The sequence below is a fragment of the Ambystoma mexicanum genome, chromosome 2q (assembly GCF_040938575.1).
Source record: "Ambystoma mexicanum isolate Mex_15411 chromosome 2q, UKY_AmexF1_1, whole genome shotgun sequence".
NCBI classification, from domain to species: Eukaryota; Metazoa; Chordata; class Amphibia; order Caudata; family Ambystomatidae; genus Ambystoma; species Ambystoma mexicanum.
Genome location: NC_090924.1, coordinates 1,373,197,543 through 1,373,216,849, shown reverse-complemented (window position 1 = coordinate 1,373,216,849; position 19,307 = coordinate 1,373,197,543). Strand labels below are relative to the sequence as shown.

The following is a 19,307-nucleotide window of genomic DNA, read 5'->3' as shown; positions in this document are numbered from 1 at the left end:
CAGTGCACGGAAGCAGCGGATTGAGACATCCACTGCCCCAGTGCTCCCCCCAGCGCTACGCCACCCTTAACAGCGGACCATGGATGATTTGTTGTATCCCGGTGATTAGTGTGCTCCTGGTTTCTGTTGAAGGCAAGTATTTCCATCAGAAGCATGCATTCTGGTGGGCTTTATTTTGACAGAGGGGGCTGAAAAGAAGGGCACAACACTGAGTAACTTCATTATTTTCACTTACTACCTCTCCCTAATCTGCTTTTTCCATCTATCTAAGTTTTCCTGGACTTTGTACCCGTTGAACATGCACAGTTAAGAAGGCCGACTGAAAGTACTTCAGGAAGGACATGTCAAATCTAACCCCTCAAACCAGTAGCATTAGTCCATGCAAAGAACTGTGCACAGCCTACCAACACACCATGGGGACAGCAGCTAATAGCTCTGCCATAAGCTACTGGATAAACAATAAGCAATACATATGATATTGTGAGTGCACAGGGACAAAGGTACAAGCACCAGACCACGCAAACAAAAGTGCCCAAAACTATCATTGATCTGCGGGTCAACACACTACGGATCTACCATGGCACTGGGCCAGCCACCACAAAATGCAGTAGCTTTTCATATCGCTCTCACAGGGCTGCTTCCAAATAAAACTCCAAAGAGCAATTAAATAACGCACAAGTCAGTCTGTGTTAAGATTTTTTATTCCCCATCACAAGGCTCACTTGCCGTGTAAGCAAACACTTGAAAAAACATTCAATTCTTGATAAGAGGTAAACATACGATTTCCTTTTCTGGACAGGTAATTGTGCCTGAGCTACATAATCCAACTGTGACAGAGTGAGAGAAGGGCTAAGCAGGCAGGGAGCAATAGAGGGGGTGGGAAAGATTAGCAGAGAGAAAAAGTGTATTCAAGAGGCAGAGAAGCAAGAGAGAAGAAAGAAAATGAAAGAACGAGACAGAAGGATCTGGGCGAGAAAAGGAAGAAGAGGTAGAGATATACACAGAGAACAATTATTTCTCAATTACACGTTTTCTTTTTTTACAGCTTGAGATACAAGTGCAACCACTAAGTTCATAATTACATGAGCATATAAAAGCTATGTTACAAAAAAAGAATTCTCTCCAAATATACAAATTTATCTTTTAGGGTAGCTTAAAACATTTGTCACCACAGTTTGCAACGTGAATATACGGATATATATTTTTGTGTATGTAATATAGACTCTATATCTTTATTGTTTTTACTTTTTTGCCTGAAAAAATATGACGTTCTGTCTTTCTAAGCAGTATCACTTAACACTGTTTTGCAAAGTAAAAAATATACCATCCCAGAGATCTTAAACTTTACAGTTTAGTGCTTGCATTCCCTGTTGGGTATGAGGAGACGATGCAAGTAATATTTCTTCATTTTATTTTTAATCTAGTCTTTATAGATAACATTGCCTAACACTCATTTGGGCTGTCTCCCCATTTGCAGCCTGCCCTCCCCACTGGAGTTCAAGAGGTTTGAACAAAATCTGCCCCAGACACATTCATTTTCTGTTACACAGAAGATTGCAAGCACATCTTTAGGAGGGCATCTGCGCCACAAAGAGGCAGAAGGTTGCAAGCACATCTGCACGAGGGCATCTGCGCCAGATAAAGTGACAGAAGGTTGCGTGCACATCTGCACGAGGGCATCTGCGCCAGATAAAGACGCAGAAGGTTGCAAGCACATCTGCGCCAGATAAAGAGACAGAAGGTTGTGTGCACATCTTTAGGAGGGCATCTGCGCCGGATAAAGAGGCAGAATGTTGCGTGCACATCTTTAAGAGGGCATCTGCGCCAGATAAAGAGGCAGAAGGTTGCGTGCACATCTTTAGGAGGGCATCTGCGCCAGATAAAGAGGCAGAATGTTGCGTGCACATCTTTAAGAGGGCATCTGCGCCAGATAAAGAGACAGAAGGTTGTGTGCACATCTTTAGGAGGGCATCTCCGCCAGATAAAGAGGCAGAAGGTTGCGTGCACATCTTTAGGAGGGCATCTCCGCCAGATAAAGAGGCAGAAGGTTGCGTGCACATCTTTAGGAGGGCATCTCCGCCAGATAAAGACGCAGAAGGTTGCATGCACATCTGCACGAGGGCATCTGCACCAGACCCATTTATTTTCTGCTACAGAATACACATCTGCAAGAGTGCACCTATTCCAGATACATTTCTTTTCTGTTATGTAGAAGGCTGAATCTGTAAGAGAGCAGGCAGGGTGACGCCAAGGATTCCTACACATGTCACAGGCACACCAATCCTAGATTCCTGGGCATACTACTGAAAAGATAACTAGATTTCCTGAAGAACACTGCAAGCCTGATGAATTCAATCAGGAAAAATGTGCGAAATGTGCCAGATGATGGCAACGTTTCCATGCCCCAGTGCCATCCACACCAGGTCTAATCTGGCATAATAAAGTGCCTTGTCTCAATATCCTATAACTACCTCGGTCAAGCACGTAGAACTCCAGGCGTGCTGCGGCATTAGCTTTGGTCAGAGCTGTAGCCAGCCTGTGCTGTCTGTCTCCAGAAGTGTTCTTTGGACGCATAAGTAAATTGAACCCCTGTTAGCCGCTAAGCTCTACCCGTCTCCGGTGAACGACTGCAGAATTGGTTAGACTAGATGATAGCTTCCCATTTAGAAGACATTGTCTGGAGGTAGGAGAACAGTGAAGACAGACTTCTGTAGCCTTTCTTTTGAACTTGCTTGCTATGGCCGGATCCGGTGAACAAGCCATGCAGTGGGGCTAACAACCATGAATTGAGTGTGTCAGGGATTAACTAATTATGGATACATTTAGACTTCTTTCAGTGTTATTAACTACCTCTATTGTGCCCTCATTCACCCGATTCCAAATATTACTGCCTCTGACCTCCGACTGACATTTCTTTTTGTGCAAAATTCACATTTTCTTACCTATTGTAACAAAATACTCATCTAACAAACTTGAGATCATCAAAAAAGGCTGCATATGTTATTTTTTTAGAATATAAAAACTCTCGTTGTTAAAGCAAACCAAATTTAACAGCAATATTTTGATTGGGATTAAAAGCAGAAGAGCTTTAGCTGTTGGTCAGTACTAAGGGCAAACATACTTTCATTTAGGTAACATTTAATTTTGTGAATTTCATCAAAAAGTAACATGCCCACTTTCACACATAACCTAAGGCCCACCTGTAGTGGCAACCGAGATGACATTTGTAGCGAGGATGAGTTTAACCGGAGCTAGGCTCGTGAACTAGTACTGGTGTGAGATGCAGTTGCTATAGAAATACTCCTGATTGAATGCCTGCCTTGCTCTGCATCTTCCCGAGACATCAGCGATTAGCAGCCTCGCCACATATGTAACCACCTCTTGCAGTCCTATGGGGAAGAGGAGCATACCTTTGTGGACCCCAGCGTGTTTTGTGTTGCTAGCAAAATGGTTTCAGACTGTGCATATCTCTAGCAGAAGCAACACTGGCTTGTGAGGCAGAGCCGATTGCTAAGAATCCAATTTTGAACCAAAATTGGGCAAGAGAAAGCATGTAGAAAATACGTATGGTGACTTTATGAAAACAGACCACATACATGCAGTCAAATAGAGCTATTGACCATCCATGGTTCAATCTTGGAAAAAGAAACTTCCAAAGGCGAATTAAAGCCTGCGTTTGTTAGCAAGTGGTGTTCAGGGGGTTCTCTTTTTTATTGTTTTTTTTTTAAACCCCAGTGTATTGGGCACTCACAAAAGCCACCACAAAACCCCAATGCTATATTGTGTGCATGCCACGGATGAGGCGTTTCGAATAATGTGAATTTAGGAGGGTGTCACAACAGGAAATCCTACCACAACGACACCAGCCACAAGCGCTGAACATTGTTGCCTGGTCTTGCTTTAAAGGAACGAACTTCCAAAGCCATTACTCTACTGCTAGATTCCAGGTATCTGTGGCCACAGGGAAGAGTTGAGTGGACCTGGTGGCCTGCACTCAGCTCTGCAAACAATAACTCGAGTGTTTTTGAAATGAGGCAGCTTTGGGGCTGGAGACGTGGCAGTGGGTTAAGAACGGGTAGTGCAAGGTCTCTCTACATAATAAGAGAATTTTCCACAACTTTTTCATCTACAGGTTCAAAAGCAGCAAGAGTGGACCCAAGCATAAAGGAATCGCTTGAAAGACTGCAGCAAGTCCGGCTGCCCTGTCCATCGTCCTGAGGCTTCTCCATGGTCCATTGAAGCTGCCAGAGTGGGGCTCTGTACTAGTGGTAACCTGTTGTGGAATCAAGAGAAACGCGCACTTTTTTTGCAGCTTCCCAAATTGGAAAAACAGTGCAATTCTGTGCAAATCACAAACACATCCTCTTTTGTTGCTCCCTAATCTGCCAAAGATGTGAGTGCTCGCAAACACATTCACCTTCTGGTTTTAAGTGCTATATACAAAAGTAAACATCTGTATTTAAATCTAAGGTGCCACCATTAAGTGCAGCTAAGGTGCAGTAGGCAACGTGCCTTATGTGAGCCAGGGTCCTGATGGGGAAAACATGATAGCTATTAGCGGAAACCATGGCATCCGTAGCAGGCCTTGAATAAACCACAGAAATCCATAATTACTGCCAACCGACTAAAGGGTTGCCCAGCACTAGAAAGCCACGTCCTCGCTACACATTTCACTCGACGTCCGTGTGCACTTGTCCAAGTGCATGCTTACATGACGGCAATGAACCCCCCTCAGACAGACACGCAGGCTGGTAAGCGTGCTCATGGCTACTGCGCTGGTGTCCTTTATTGTGTGATTGTCTTCTGCAGGAATAGACACAAGCATGTCACCACCAGCACAATATTGCTTCAAAGGCGACTCCTGTCAACATGACACACGTACATACAAGAAACGCAAACTTTTTCTTTCCCAATATTTATACAACACAGGCAAAACATTGTGATAAGGCCTAACCTTGTTTTCCCCCCACAACCATTTTTTTCCAAAGCATGTTTTTTTTAGTTTTTTTTAAAAATACATGTATTCTACTTTGAATCAGAAAATAAATATATCACACTATAATACAGGATCTCTCTATAAAATTTAAATATGGATCGTCATCCCCCAATATCAAAAGGCTAGCTTACTATATCTGTATTCTCACCATAGAAGGAGAGAGAAAATGAAAAGACTTTTGCAACCTTATTGGCTAAACTTTGCCAACCCGTTTCATCCGTGCCCAAACCTTTCAGAGGTCATGTGCCACCCAGGTCCTATTTTAACATTGCTTTTTCAATACATATTTGTAGCCTTTGCTTCAGCTCAAAGACTTGGAGATGAAGTCATCCATTTCCTGGTGATTTGTGCAGTATGAGGTCAATATGGCACAAACGAATCCCGCGGAATAACACACCCACTGAGGCCAGTATAGACGAGACACGGGGATGTGACCAGCAGCTCCTCCCAGGCAGACATGAGATGTTATCAGCATCCTCACCCCTGCCTCGTTTGAGTTCTTGACAAACAAACTTAATTGCTGGTCCTGCTCAGGCGGAGGAATGCCTCGAAAATGATCTCCTGCATAGAACAAAATGCTCAATCCTGCCAAATCTACCACCTTAAAGGTCCAAGAGTGCGCAAAATACGATGATTTAAGAAAGCAGTCAATGCATCGGCTGAGTGGGCCTTTCACATTTTTAACACATCCCTAGAATGTTTAAAAACTCCTCTCCACGGGGACACGCAGTAGATTCAAGCTAAGCTAACGGCCAAATCACCAAGCCACAAGGGAAGTACAAATGGCCAACTAGTGCCGAAATCATTTAGAGTATTAGCTCTGAGATCACGCAGCTGTTCCCCTAAGATACCCAGAATGCAAATGCATGAATTCCGGAATGAATGTCATTTAATAACTCGGCTAGAAGATGAAGATTTGCTTTAAGGGAAAAGTGTTGCAGTAGCGGCCCGACATAATAAATGAAAACTGGGCTGCTAAAGACAAAAGGAGAATAAAGGTTCCCATTCGTCAGGGTGGTGTTCACAAACTTGATAGGGGTGTCTTCTCTCTTTATTCAAATCTACACTAAAAGAACTAAGGAACAAAGATGCAGCATTGACCCAGAAGTGGATGAATTGCCAAGCAAGTAGGAATTCATGTTTAGTGCTTTTGGAGGTGCTGGGACTTGAGAATGCTCGAAAAGCAGGCCAGAGTAGGGCGGGGGCACAAACCAAAAGGACAGCGACGTCCTGCAGCGCACAAGTGGTAGGAAAGCGTTGTAAAAGCGCCTGCAGCAAACATGCGACAGCCGCACATAGGCCGTGACTGTATTGCACAAATAGATATGTATTCATCTAAATGAAGCACCCAGATTTCTAGCAGCTCTACATATCAATAAGCAAATGGTTCAGCTTAACTGAGGCTTTTACTTTCCCCGTAACATTGATGAAATACTGTGACATCTATGTCGCAGTAGAAGCACGATTGCAGTGAAGAGAGTGTTCTGTTCCAGGCCATGATTCATGGACACATCAACACAGGCAATGGGATGGTTCCTCTTTCAGGAGATCTTTTTACAGAGTGTCCCTGAATAAACACTACAAGGGTTTATCCGCTGGATGAAATGTTCCTATCTAAATAGCCACAAAGTATAGTGCTTCATCAAGATTATGGGCCTCATGTGTTGGGCGGTATCTCAGCGGGAATGATGCCGGGATACCGCCCAACACTACTAGCGTTGCCACAACTCGGCCCGGCACAATTTGGTCCGGATCACGAGTTGCAGTATAACACTAAGTTCCCATTCCCCATTGGTCCAATGGACCCAATAGGGGTTTCATGGCACTATTAGTGCTGTGCTAATCGCGCCCAAAACGGGCAGAAAGTGAAGTATTTTGCCTCGAGAAAACTCCAAACATTCCACCCACCTCATGATTGGGCCAAACCTTAAATGCGGCGGTAATAGCGCTACCGTTGCATTTAAGGGCTAAGGCTCAACTGGTGATGAGGCCCTATGTCTAATAGGAGTGCTTAACATCTTAAAAGGGGTTTGTGCCTTTCACAAGAATGCTTCTAATACCGGGTGCTGCCAGAAAAGGAAAAGAAAACCAATCCCCTCTGTAGGTCTGCACTGGCTACGGCCTAGGGAAGCCCAGTGCCACATGGATCGTGTGCATTAGTTACAAGTCTACTGCATGCTTACATCTCAACTCTTAACAACACTGTCACACGGGAGCTGGCAACCTTCTGACCAGAGCTATGGGGGTCAAATGGGTGTTTGTTCTGAATGGGTGCCACGTACGTCTGTCTGTCTGTCTGTGGATCGCACCAGGGAAGCTACCTTATTATTTGTATCGGTATCTACAGCTTCACATGGGCTGGTAAGATTCGTAAGAACAGAACAAAGCAGAGACATGGCAGTAGTAGATTTTAACACGGAGCAGGCAGACATGCATCTACCCTGGATCACGTGTCCAAAGAACATCACTTGCCAAGAACATGCAGTGAATCCCACAGATGAACTTAATTGGCAAATGTGTCTGGAATGCAAGAGAGGATGTGTGAGCTTTGCCAAAGTGGGTAGGCCTGTGTTCTGGAACAGAGACCACGTGGAAGCTGTAAAGTGTGGATGGAACATCTGCCCCTAGCTGATATGACAGGGAGCGTACTTTGGGAACGAACAACCAATAGCCATTAGTTACGCCCTTACGTGACAGCGGATGCTACTCACACCTTATTCAGGCTAAAGACATAACGCCCAAACGCTGGTATCATTGCCAATGAGTCCATGTCACTAGATGGTATGCATGGATGATTAGCCATCATGGCCAATTACCATGATTTCTACGGCCAATGGGAACCGCTCACAGGAGGATGTCATTGCACCACTCCTACCATATAGTGTTTTACTCTTACATAGGAAAAGTAACTTCTACTGAAGGGTTCTCAAAGGCTCATACAACTTGGCCAAATATGTGTTTCCAAGAATCAGTTTGAACAGCTCAAACTGGTCTGGTATATTGATGTACTTAAAAACCAGGTTGCATAATAAAAAACCTGCAGCCGCTCGCTCTTTCATCGAGACTGTGCATGGCTTCACTACACTATGCCTTTTGCCCCATTTCTAGTACTGTTAAATAGGTGACAATGGTATCAGACTATAGGAGGAGGGGCTGTAAGGAAGAGTCTTTACTTGCCAGAGAAGGCATCTATTGAGAGTGAGTCAATGCATAGTTTGGGACAGTTATGTTAAACCAACCATCAATTAAGAAAGAGCAAGGGTGTAGGCATTGCCACCATAGGGCCTATACCTGCTATAGCTGGTTGTTGTGTTCTTCCTGCCATCTAATGCTGCCTACATGTCTTCTTGAAGATAAGTGTTGAGCTGGATTGGGCATCACATCAGAGACTGTCATCAAGGTACCCTTCTTTTGGTTGAAGCTCTAGGTAGTGGCCATAAGTTACCCCCCCGCCCCCACCACTCCTAAGTGAACAAGAATAGAGGTAGCTCAAAAGGTGACCCTGTTAAATCAACTAAGAACCAAATGAGGGTTCCAATGCATTGAAACATAAGACTTCTGATGGGAAATAGTGAGCTAGCCCTTTAAGAAACGCAGAAATTACAGGACGGTTGAAATTAGGTCCTTATTATGGAGGCCTTTTAAAGAATGAATCATCAGTTAATGACCACCAAATATGCTTTTCCTGTGCTGATGTTCATACCCACTTGGGCTAAAGAAACTATGAACACAAACATTTTCCATACATCAAGAAAGCGTGCCTTGATTCTCCTTTCAGCTTTCTGCTGCTTTCACAACCGTTTTTCCATCTTTCGGATTGAGCTGCTCTGCAGGCTTTGGAGAAGAGAAGGCAATATCCCGACAGTGGATCGCGAAGAACCTGCTGGTACAAGGCTAGGACCTTCCACTTTTCTGTGTGCTTGAAATCTGTGCCACTATAGCTACAGTGCTGAGCACGCATAGAGAATAGCCGTATTGTCTTTCCTGGACGGTTTAGTGCTGACTACTTGTAGGATTACAAATGTAGAAGTGACTAGCCAAGTTGAAGATCTGGTAAAAAGGACCCAATGCCAGGTCTTCATGGGCACCTGTACAGGCAGAGAGCTCCGTGTTTGGCGATGTTGTTGGGAAGTAAGAGGTTTCTGGAGTGAGTCTGGCTTGGAAAGTATTTCTAGACATGAGAACTCAGCATGAAGAGGTTTACTTCACAGCTACCCATCGCCAGAGCAATAATTCCTCTTGACATTAGCCATTACTGCTATCCTCTTGTCCTACCAGTTAATGGCGCCGGCGGATGGATGCATTTCTTAAAATGTCAGCTTACTGGCAGAAGAGGTGGGCAAACCTGCATCATTCGACTTCCTAAAATTATTGTTCTCCGAACTAATTTCAGTAGAGGTCCTCTGCTTCTACAATAATACCAGAAAGCAATAAATTCAAACATTCATCACGGACTACACGGATTGGGTGCCGTTTGGCAATGCATGACCCTCGATAGGGCCACATGGAGACAGCTTAGAGCTGCACATTGGGTGCCAGTCCGGAAGTAGGTATACAAGAGGATACATGAGAAAGTGTGGAGTGCTTTTCGGTGTAGCATCTAAGGTCAGATGATATAATTGAGTGCCAAGTCGTCCATTCAGTACTAAGTGGCATAAGAAGTACTTGTGGTTAGCGTATCAAGAGGGAGAGGGCAGTGATTTTGTATGGCCTTACAGTGGTAAAGGGTTGGGAGAAAGCACCCTTAAGAGTTATAACCAGTAAAAGTGAGATGCGGATATGACTGTGTACATGAATGGTGAGGGTCAATATGCATTTCTTTGCCCAAATATGAAGACCACATTTTAGGAGGGAAAATTTCAGAAGAAAATAAATACGATGAGGCTAACCAATGTGATGTGGCGGCCCCACGGAACAGTGTACACTAAAATAGATACAGCAGGACCTTAGCATACCCAGGATGCGATGATGCAGCCGTTTAGCACTATAAATGCACATGAGTACAGAACACTTGCTTGCAAACGGGATTCAAGTGCATATGCCCACAGCACGCTCGGGAAAGAAAGGAGCAATTATTTGCACCAAGTTGTTTGGAACTTAGCAGATGTCTCATTGAAAAGTGATGATGATAACTCAATTCGCAATGGCATAAGCCCAGAACTGAGAGACCACGGAGGATAAACTGAAGCATTCTGGGTGGACCGGACAGTCCACATCGGCCCCATCCTTCAATATCTACCTTCAAGTGTTTGCCAAACTTGGGTGTGGTCCAACAAAGAGAAATAGACGGGAATTGCATTTAGAGCTGGTGTAGCATAAAACTGGTCTAATTATAATTGTTCTTTAATAACGCGCTTAATACCGGGGACCAGTTCATCCCAGACAGACAGACCTTTTCCTAGCGATTGTGAAATGAGCGTCCCCAGTGGCTGTATGTGGTTCATGCTCGATAAGACTGTGCACTATATGTGTGTTAAGCAAGACAAGGCTCATCTTGTTCATAAATGCATTACTCCAATTATCTACACAGAGGTCTGGGACTGGGGCAAAGTCTTTGACGGCAAAGCATGCAACAGCGCAGAAGAATGGCATCTGTTTTACATATTGTACCAGTCCGAGGTTAGCTGGTGCAAGGAATCATATGGAACACTATGCTCCGCTATCCCTTATGCCAACCAAACGTAGTCGCAAGTAGGAAAAGCAATAGCACTAGAGAAGTGCACGACGGCGAGCTGGGATGGGTAGAGGAAATGACGGCCGCATCATTCTCAGACTGTAGATACACCACCATCCTGCAGATTCAACCCAACCGCAGCAAAGCAGGTGCCCCATACACCATCCTGTAGATACTTGACCGATTAGCACCCTGAGGCTCTAAGCAGGGTTGCAAAAGTGACAAACCTACGAAGATCAACAGGATCCCTGCTAGGGTGCAAGTTCAGCAAAGAACCCATTGATCGTCCCAAGCCACAACACGTATGGGCCTGACACTGCAAGCCGGTCACCTGAAAGGTGAAAGGAATTCGATATTTTAAGAGCAATGAAAGTTGTATCGCAAGAAGTCTGGTTTTAACATTTAGGCTCTTTCTCATCGCCACACGTGTGCAGAATAATGAAGCAACAAGGAGACGCCAATTTAGAAGGCGGACCCATGACTTTCTGGTTGATGAAACAGTTCTGATACACATTTTTTAAACAGTAGCTTGGAAATGATTTCATTGCATACAGACCACAACTCTATCACCAAAATATCCCACTGCAACGTGAAGCACCAGTTGCAGTTTGCCTACATTGGCTACAATAGTAAGAAAGTCTTGTTCCCTGGGAAAGGAAAGACGGTTTACAAGGGAAAGGTCTGAGCATTTCTCTTCATAACCATATCTCTGAGATTTCTGCTTTTGATTCACCTGCCTACATGCCACCTGTGAGGCCTCTGAATCGGGGTAGGGGCACATTACACAATGCTTTTGTGGCATAATAATAAATCTTAGGTAGGAGGCTTTCCAAAATGTTTCTTTTTTTACACTCGACTCAAAGTAGAATACAATGGCTGCAGGCAGCGAGTTAACTGCTAAATAAAGTGCTTGTAGTCTAGATTATTAAAAGTAGGACTCGTGCAGATCAGATTAACCAATCAGAATGCAGTCGGTTCAGGGCGGATGACCTTAGAGAGAATCCAAAGAGGGTCAGAATCAAGCAACCAGGCCCTCCTCTGAAAAGAATTGGATCACTTTTCGGCAGTGGCATTTGTAATCTACAACATGCTCTGAAAGGCAGGATGGGCGCTGGTGATCACATTCGGCAAAGATTCCCGCCCAAGGCACAAATTGGGGTGAGGGTACATTTTTGGGAACAGGCAAACGAGACATTCAGGGAGTATGTTCATTAGTGTCAGTGCACATGTGCTAATCTCGTCACTTGCATTAAAGGACAGAGGGAGCACACATGCTATAATCACAGGGTACCCGCTTCACAGGGACATTTTCATTCATGTCTATGCATCAACAACAAAATAATTAATAATTGGAAACAATTAAATAAGTGCTAGGCCATGGAATGAAACACTGCCCATCCTCATCCGTCTGCGCCCCTCCACTACCCAACCCGGCGGTGTCGTCTGAGTTAGAAATCCATTGTCCTTTCTAATCCTCAAAGACCTCCAGGAAAAGAGGGGGGAAGAGTTCTGTGGGGCACTCCACCTTCATGTGCAGGAAGCGGCTGGCGTGACAGGCCCCGATCATGCGCAGGTCTGTCACTTTCATCAGCAGCTTGGGCCAGAAATGTGCCACGTTGTGCTTCCGGTAGTTGATGTAGTGCTCGAAGGCCAAGAGGAAGCCCTCCTGGAACTTCTCGATCTGCTCCACGTTGAGAAGGCCCGGGCGATCTGCGGAAAGAGATGGGGGCGCACTGTTAGCATGGATGGAATAGGGAAACAGAGCAACCACTGGGTCTATAGTCAATCACCTGACATGCAAGTAATAGGAAAAATAGCAAAGCCCTAACTTTTCTACTCACTGCCCATAACTACAACATAGTCTTTAATTACTAAACAAGAATAGCTCCAGGTCATCTAAGCAAGAAGGCCAACAGTAGCACCAGTGGAATAGCACCCCATCATCTAAGTGAGAAGGCCTACAGTAGCACCAGTGGAATAGCTCCAGATCATCTAAGCAAGAAGGCCAACAGTAGCACCAGTGGAATAGCACCCCATCATCTAAGTGAGAAGGCCTACAGTAGCACCAGTGGAATAGCTCCAGATCATCTAAGCGAGAAGGCCATAAGTAGCACCAGTGGAATAGCTCCCCATCATCTAAGCGAGAGGCCAACAGTAGCACCAGTGGAATAGCTCCTGATCCTGATCATCTAAGCGAGAAGGCCAACAGTAGCACCAGTGGAGTAGCTCCTGATCATCTAAGCGAGAGGCCAACAGTAGCACCAGTGGAACAGCTCCTGATCATCTAAGCGAGAAGGCCAACAGTAGCACCAGTGGAATAGCTCATGATCATCTAAGCGAGAAGGTCAACAGTAGCACCAGTGGAATAGCTCCTGATCATCTAAGCGAGAGGCCAACCGTAGCACCAGTGGACCAGCTCCTGATCATCTAAGCGAGAAGGCCAACAATAGCACCAGTGGAATAGCTCCTGATCATCTAAGCGAGAGGCCAACAGTAGCACCAGTGGAACAGCTCCTGATCATCTAAGCGAGAAGGCCAACCGTAGCACCAGTGGAATAGCTCCTGATCATCTAAGCGAGAAGGTCAACCGTAGCACCAGTGGAATAGCTCATGATCATCTAAGCGAGAAGGCCAACAATAGCACCAGGGGAATCGCATGCGAGCAGGGAGAGAGATTTCTGGGTTTTGGTGCAGCTTTGGATTCCATCTGCTACTATCCAAATTTGACAAACCAGATGACGCCCTGCTATTTGGGTTAATTGGGATCCTCTACATAAGAAGGCTGGGGTGATTGCTTGCACTGAGGCAACGTCCCTGAACTCTGAAATGGTGATGTTTTCCATTCCTTCCTGCCCCCATGCTTATCCAATAAGCACCAGTGCTGGGCGATCAGTGACTTATTTCAGCAACATTCTAGCTACGAGAACCTGAGGATAAATATCAGCGGGGGAGAATGGAAATTGAATAAAGTTTGCAGGTGAACCAGCCACGTTTCTTTCTTAAATTGCCTTACATTATTATGCTAATTATATTCATGTTCAATAGCTGGAAACAGGCGATTTATCCGTCAAGAACGCAAGACACCAAGAAAAGGGAAGTTCTGTTGATCTCTTGACACCCTCCATATTTGACAACTAATCACTGATCCCACAAAAACCAATGGCAGCCCTCTCAGCCTGGCAGTCACCTCATCACCAGATATTCATTGCCTCTAACCTATGCAAATGGACTGGAATGACCAGGTTGCCATACCCATCAACCTCCAGCACTTTAAGCCCTCTCATCGAGAGCAACCGAAACCAACAAAGACATCTTGATGCTCCTTAAGAAACGTCCAGCGTACGTCTTTAAAAAAAAACTCACCCATCCGGCATCCACACTCACGTCTTCATTGGATATTTACATCCTTCTCAACCATTTCAACTGCATTTTAACTGATTCAACAAACATCCATGAACCATTGACACCACAAACCAACAGAATGAAGCCATCCACATCCTGGTACTCAAGGAAGCGCACCAACCGTGAACGTGCTGTCCACAAACAAGAAAAGATCTGGTTAAAAACACAACTACAAGAATCTCACCAACTTGAAAAGCCTCCACTCGGCCCACAGGACCCTCATCATCTTAGCCAAAGTGCATTACTACAATGCATCCATAGCAGAAGCTGCCAACAAAAGCAGCACTCTTTTTCAAGGCTGTCGAACAGTGCTTCAGCCTCTTACCAGCCCCCACAGTCCCCGAAACCATGGAGAGATGCAACGCAATCAACATATATTTCACAGACAAAAGCAACACGACCCATCATCCCATATATGACACCTAACCCACCAGACACCCCTTCCATATCACCAAGCCACGTGCCAATATTTCCAGAATTCAAGACCCTAACCATAGAAGATGTCCAAAATATCCTTGCGTCACTCAAGGCCCCCTCCTACAAGAATGGCATTATCCCAGCCTCCATTCTGGAGAACACCACACGAAAGGCTCTCTCCTTTCTCCACACTATCAATGCATCACTCATGCAAGCATCCCCCATGACGCACTGAAAACTTGCCACTGAAAACCCATGCTATAGAAACCCACAACTGACCATAACGAGCTAGAGATGCCACCCCATCACCAATATACCCCTCATTGGCAAGATCGAGAAGACTATCACGCTCCAAGTTCATGAAAAGATCGCTGAACACAGCCCATTTCAAGAATACCAGTCCGGCTTCTGACTAAGATGCAGAACCACGATGGCCATCAACCAGATCACGGACATAGCACTCATCTTCGGCAAGGGTGCCCATGCTTGCTGGTGCTGCTCAATCTCTCTGCTGCATTTGATATAGTCGACCACAAAGCACTAATCAACACCATGTGCTCCCACGTGGGCTTCCCATAATATAGTCTTTGATTGTTTTGACACCCTCCTCACAGATAGAATCCAATTCGTCCAGATGGGCATGTGGTGATCCTAACAATGCCCAGTGACATGTGGAGGCCTACCATGCTCCATCCTCTCCCAAGGTTAACTTTACGTTGAGCCACTTGGAGCATTCTTGGACAACTTCAACATCAAAATACACCAGTATGCTGATGACACATAGCTATAACTGACTATCAACTGCCTCCATGACAGTCACTAACTGAAACAGTGACTCGCTACCATTCAAGCCAGGATATCAAGTGCATACCTGAAACTCAACCCTACCGAAACAGAGTTCATTCTCCGTGGGTGCGTCATCAAATACACCAAAGTTCATATCTAGCTGACATATGGTACAAGACAGTCCCACCCCCCAACTCGCCCCTAGTGTAAAGTCCCTCGGCTTCACCATTGACTGTGATCTCTTCCGTCAAAGCATACATTGCCAAGAAAACACAAAACGGCTCTCAGTCCAGTGCCAAATCAAATATTTCATCTCTGCCTCAGACTTCAGATTTGTCCTCCATTGCCTAATTCTCTCCCACCCGCCATAGTGGCTATGCCCTCCTGCCAGGTGTCACAATCATGCTCTCAACCCTCTGAAAGCTGTTCACTATGCTGCAGCGCGCTTCATCGCCGGACTGAAGACATTCAACCGCATTTCCCCCACTCTCCAGGATCTACACTTGTTACCCCTTCAAGCTTGCATTCTTTTCAAGACAGCCTGAATCACCTACAAAGCTCCAACACCCACAAGGCCATCATACATGGCTGAAAAGAACACCATCTCTGGAGATCACCACAATACTACGGGGCGAGATAGCCCTGGGCTAGAATCCAAGAAGAGCAAGAAGCAGAAGAACAGAAAACGAGCATTTTTCCTGCTGTGCTCACACTTTCTGGAACAACAGTCCAGCTAACATCAGGCTGACTCCCTCTCTCCTGCGATTCAGGCAAGATCTGAAGACCCCGCCCTTCAAGAACACTTTATATTTCACCCCCTTGGTTGCGCCATAATCACGTGCATATGTACATTAATCTTGCTCATGTAGTGCTTACTACCTCAGAATGTTGGCACATCACCACATGCTGTTGGCTCATGTGACGTATGGGGAGGTCACCTCAGGAATCTACATTTCATCCTACTGGTGAACACTTACCCTTAGTATTCATTGTTGTCTACAGGTCAATATCTTTGGTCACTGAATTCAGTGTTGTCTGAATCCTGCCTGAATTAGCTACCTTCTCTTATGTCCCCCTGAACCCAGCTCAAGTGCACCAAGTTCTTGGAGAATCGCAACTCTGAACGAAATCTAGACACGGTGTATGTCCATACAACAAACCCAAGCGTGCTTACCCGACGACATGAGCAGCACTGCTTGGAGTAGGGCCACCTCAGTATCATCCAGGTTAAATGACGACAGCGACATCCCAAGGTCAAAGATGGCATCCGAAACCACACCGAGACCCCCATTTTTCAGCTGGTCTCTGGTCACTGCCATTTCCCCATTCAGCGTTAAGGTTTTGCTTTCCGGGTCGTAGCGCACGGCTGCCCGCAGGGACATGATCTCCATGCAGCAGCCTTTCAGCAGGATGATTTGGTCTTCACAAGGCAGCTGGGGAAAAGGAAAGGAATCAGACACAAGTCAATATGAGGTCAGGATGTTTCCTTAGGGTAATGCAACTAAGTTGCCTCCGACCTGCATCTCGGGGGATACATGGGCTTGGTTTGCTTTTTTTTACCAGCATGCAGAAAATTATACAAAGGTTTTATAGCAACGGGGGCAGTCCGATTATTTTTAAAGCAAATCACATTTCTATGAAATTACGAATGTGTTACAAAACAGGATTTTTATATGTAAGTGATTTAAATTAAAACACAATCAAAACAATACACACAGAACAAACACTGAAAGAGGTTTACACTTAGAAATGGTTGGGTATTGTATATGATAAGGGAATGTTGGTGATCTGTATCCTGGCTATACCCAAAGAAAGGTATTTGCAATGATTACATAATATTCCAACCCATGTATTAGACAGCATGTAGATATGAGAAGGGGCGCTTACTTGCCTGCAATTCTAGTTCTCCATAAGGATATCATAATTATAATCATAAACACAAAATACTTCTGAGAGGGATGCTGGAAAACGCTTCATTAGAAGTGTTCATTAATCAATTAGCTAAACCTTATTAGTACAAATTCTCTTTAAAAAAATGAAAGGAGTTAAAAAAAAAAACAAGTGGGGTCCACTTCTTTTGGGTTGTCAATATGGAAAACGAATAGAAATACTTGACCTGTATACAGCACATCAATGCAGGCCACTGCCCCTTTATGAACACGGCTTTCAGAGAGCCCTGCAACACTCAGCTGACAGCTGTGGTACAGGCAGCTCGGTGCTGCCTGTACCACAGATTTCAGAGAGCCCTGCAACACTCCGCTGACAGCTGTGGTACAGGCAGCTCGATGCTGCCTGTACCACAGCTTTCAGAGAGCCCTGCAACACTCCGCTGACAGCCCATGGTTCATTTTTGTGGAGGCAAAGAGGGATGTTTTGTTAGCCTAGTGGCAGGTTTTCCTGCCATGACAGGGAGGGGATTATGGTTATAAGGAAGGCAGCCATGATGGTGAGCTAGTCCAGGGATTCCGATTATAAACGATCAACATAGCGCAGAATAGCAAGCAACACTCTCATGCAGAGGTGGGAATGGAGGGTCAATCGCCTTTCACATTTAGATATCACACCATGCAAACATTTAGTCCTAAGTGAAAGACATGAAGCGTAGCAGAAACCCCGAATATGTTTTGCGATAGAGCCTGGACTACCTTCATATCTACCGTCGCAACTGAGTCTAGACAGAACTATTTTGTGAATATTTGAACGGATCTCCATGTTGCCGCACTGAGAATTTGTGGGTTGCCTCATAGGCCTTCTTGGAAGAGGCTTTCTTGCATTCGGATACCAGATGTGTAAGGCGCGAGACGGTCTAGGTAGAAATACATTACGTCGAAGCTGTAAGACATTGCGTTAATTGGCCCGTACATCACAAACAGCCCTTTAGTGTTTCGGATATCCTAATTCTTTTTTTAAACTTGAAGGCTTTCCTCCCGTCTAGTGTGTGCAAGGCTTGATGAGCAGGAGAAGCATTAGAGAAGGATTAGAGAAGACAGAAGGTACGCCCCTGGGTTGATTTATATGGAAATCCCAAACCACTTTGGGAAGGAAAGAAGGATGTAGTAGTTTGGCTGGTAAAAACATGAAGCCTGATGGACTCAAAATGGGCCCATTTGCCGCTGGCGAGCAAGAAATCGTTTTCTGTGTGAATGTAGATAACTGAGGGGCCGGGGCGACTTTTTATGCCTGTCTCGTATCTTGCTACTTTACATTTTGCACCCAAAGCCTGTATTTCATTCACCTATCAGCCTTGTTTAATTGCCACGACATTGTCTCTCATGGCGGTCCGCGTTTACTGGGTAGAGCTGTTATTTACGCAGAGTGCCGCAAACATTGCCAGCAGGAATTCTGAACACAGACATCCTTCAGAAATATGCGTTGCGCCTTTTTTGTGTCCAAGGGAATCGCCATATTTAATAAGGCAATAAGCCAAGCAATTTCAGAGCATTTTCAGCAGCGGATTAAGGAGTTGCCTAGCCAAATAAGAAGTTTCACCTTATTGTGTGTTGAGAACACACCTAGAGAATGTAGTGTTCGTCTCATTCCACAAGAAAGGATCAAATTCCACTTTACCATCTGGTTGTTTATTGAAGTTTAAGGACAATTACCTGAAGGTAATAAGGACCATCATTTTGTCAGGATTTTGATTGTTTGATTGGAATTTCAGAAATAAGACGCCATCAGGGTCTGTTTCTAGAACCAACCTTACCAACGCCTTCAAGAAGATCTTTATGTGTAGGTCAAAACACGTGTCGATGGCATACCAGTAAAAAGACTACGTACCAAGAATTTGCAGAGTATCTGTGTTGCTTTGAAAAATAAAAATCTTGAATTAGTGAATTGGCGTGTGAGATTCTGAGGTTGTGGTGCATCAGGTCCTGGGACCTTCTGTTATTGTACTTCGTTTTGTGACCCAGGGCTATTGTCATTTCCGGGTGACTGCTGCTTGCTGATCACCCAACCCATAGAGAATGTGTCACTTTCCGGTATATTATGTGCGTCAGGTCAATAGTGGTACATAGCTCGATGAGGGAATAG

At 45.0% G+C, this 19,307-nt stretch overlaps 1 protein-coding gene across 5 annotated transcripts in view; it reads right to left on the bottom strand.

Annotated features, from left to right (window-relative positions):
• Window positions 1–683: 683 nt before the first annotated feature.
• The window catches only part of LOC138570179 (thyroid hormone receptor beta), a 1,132,895-nt gene continuing 1,114,271 nt past the window's right edge, over window positions 684–19,307 (bottom strand). For all 5 annotated transcript variants that reach the window (XM_069648855.1, XM_069648857.1, XM_069648856.1 and 2 more), the window contains 2 exons: window positions 16,450–16,708; window positions 684–12,380 (listed from right to left, as the gene is read on the bottom strand). In XM_069648855.1, the coding sequence (XP_069504956.1) occupies window positions 12,139–12,380; window positions 16,450–16,708 (501 nt within the window). In that variant the 3' untranslated portion in view covers window positions 684–12,138. The remainder of the gene's footprint in view (window positions 12,381–16,449; window positions 16,709–19,307) is intronic.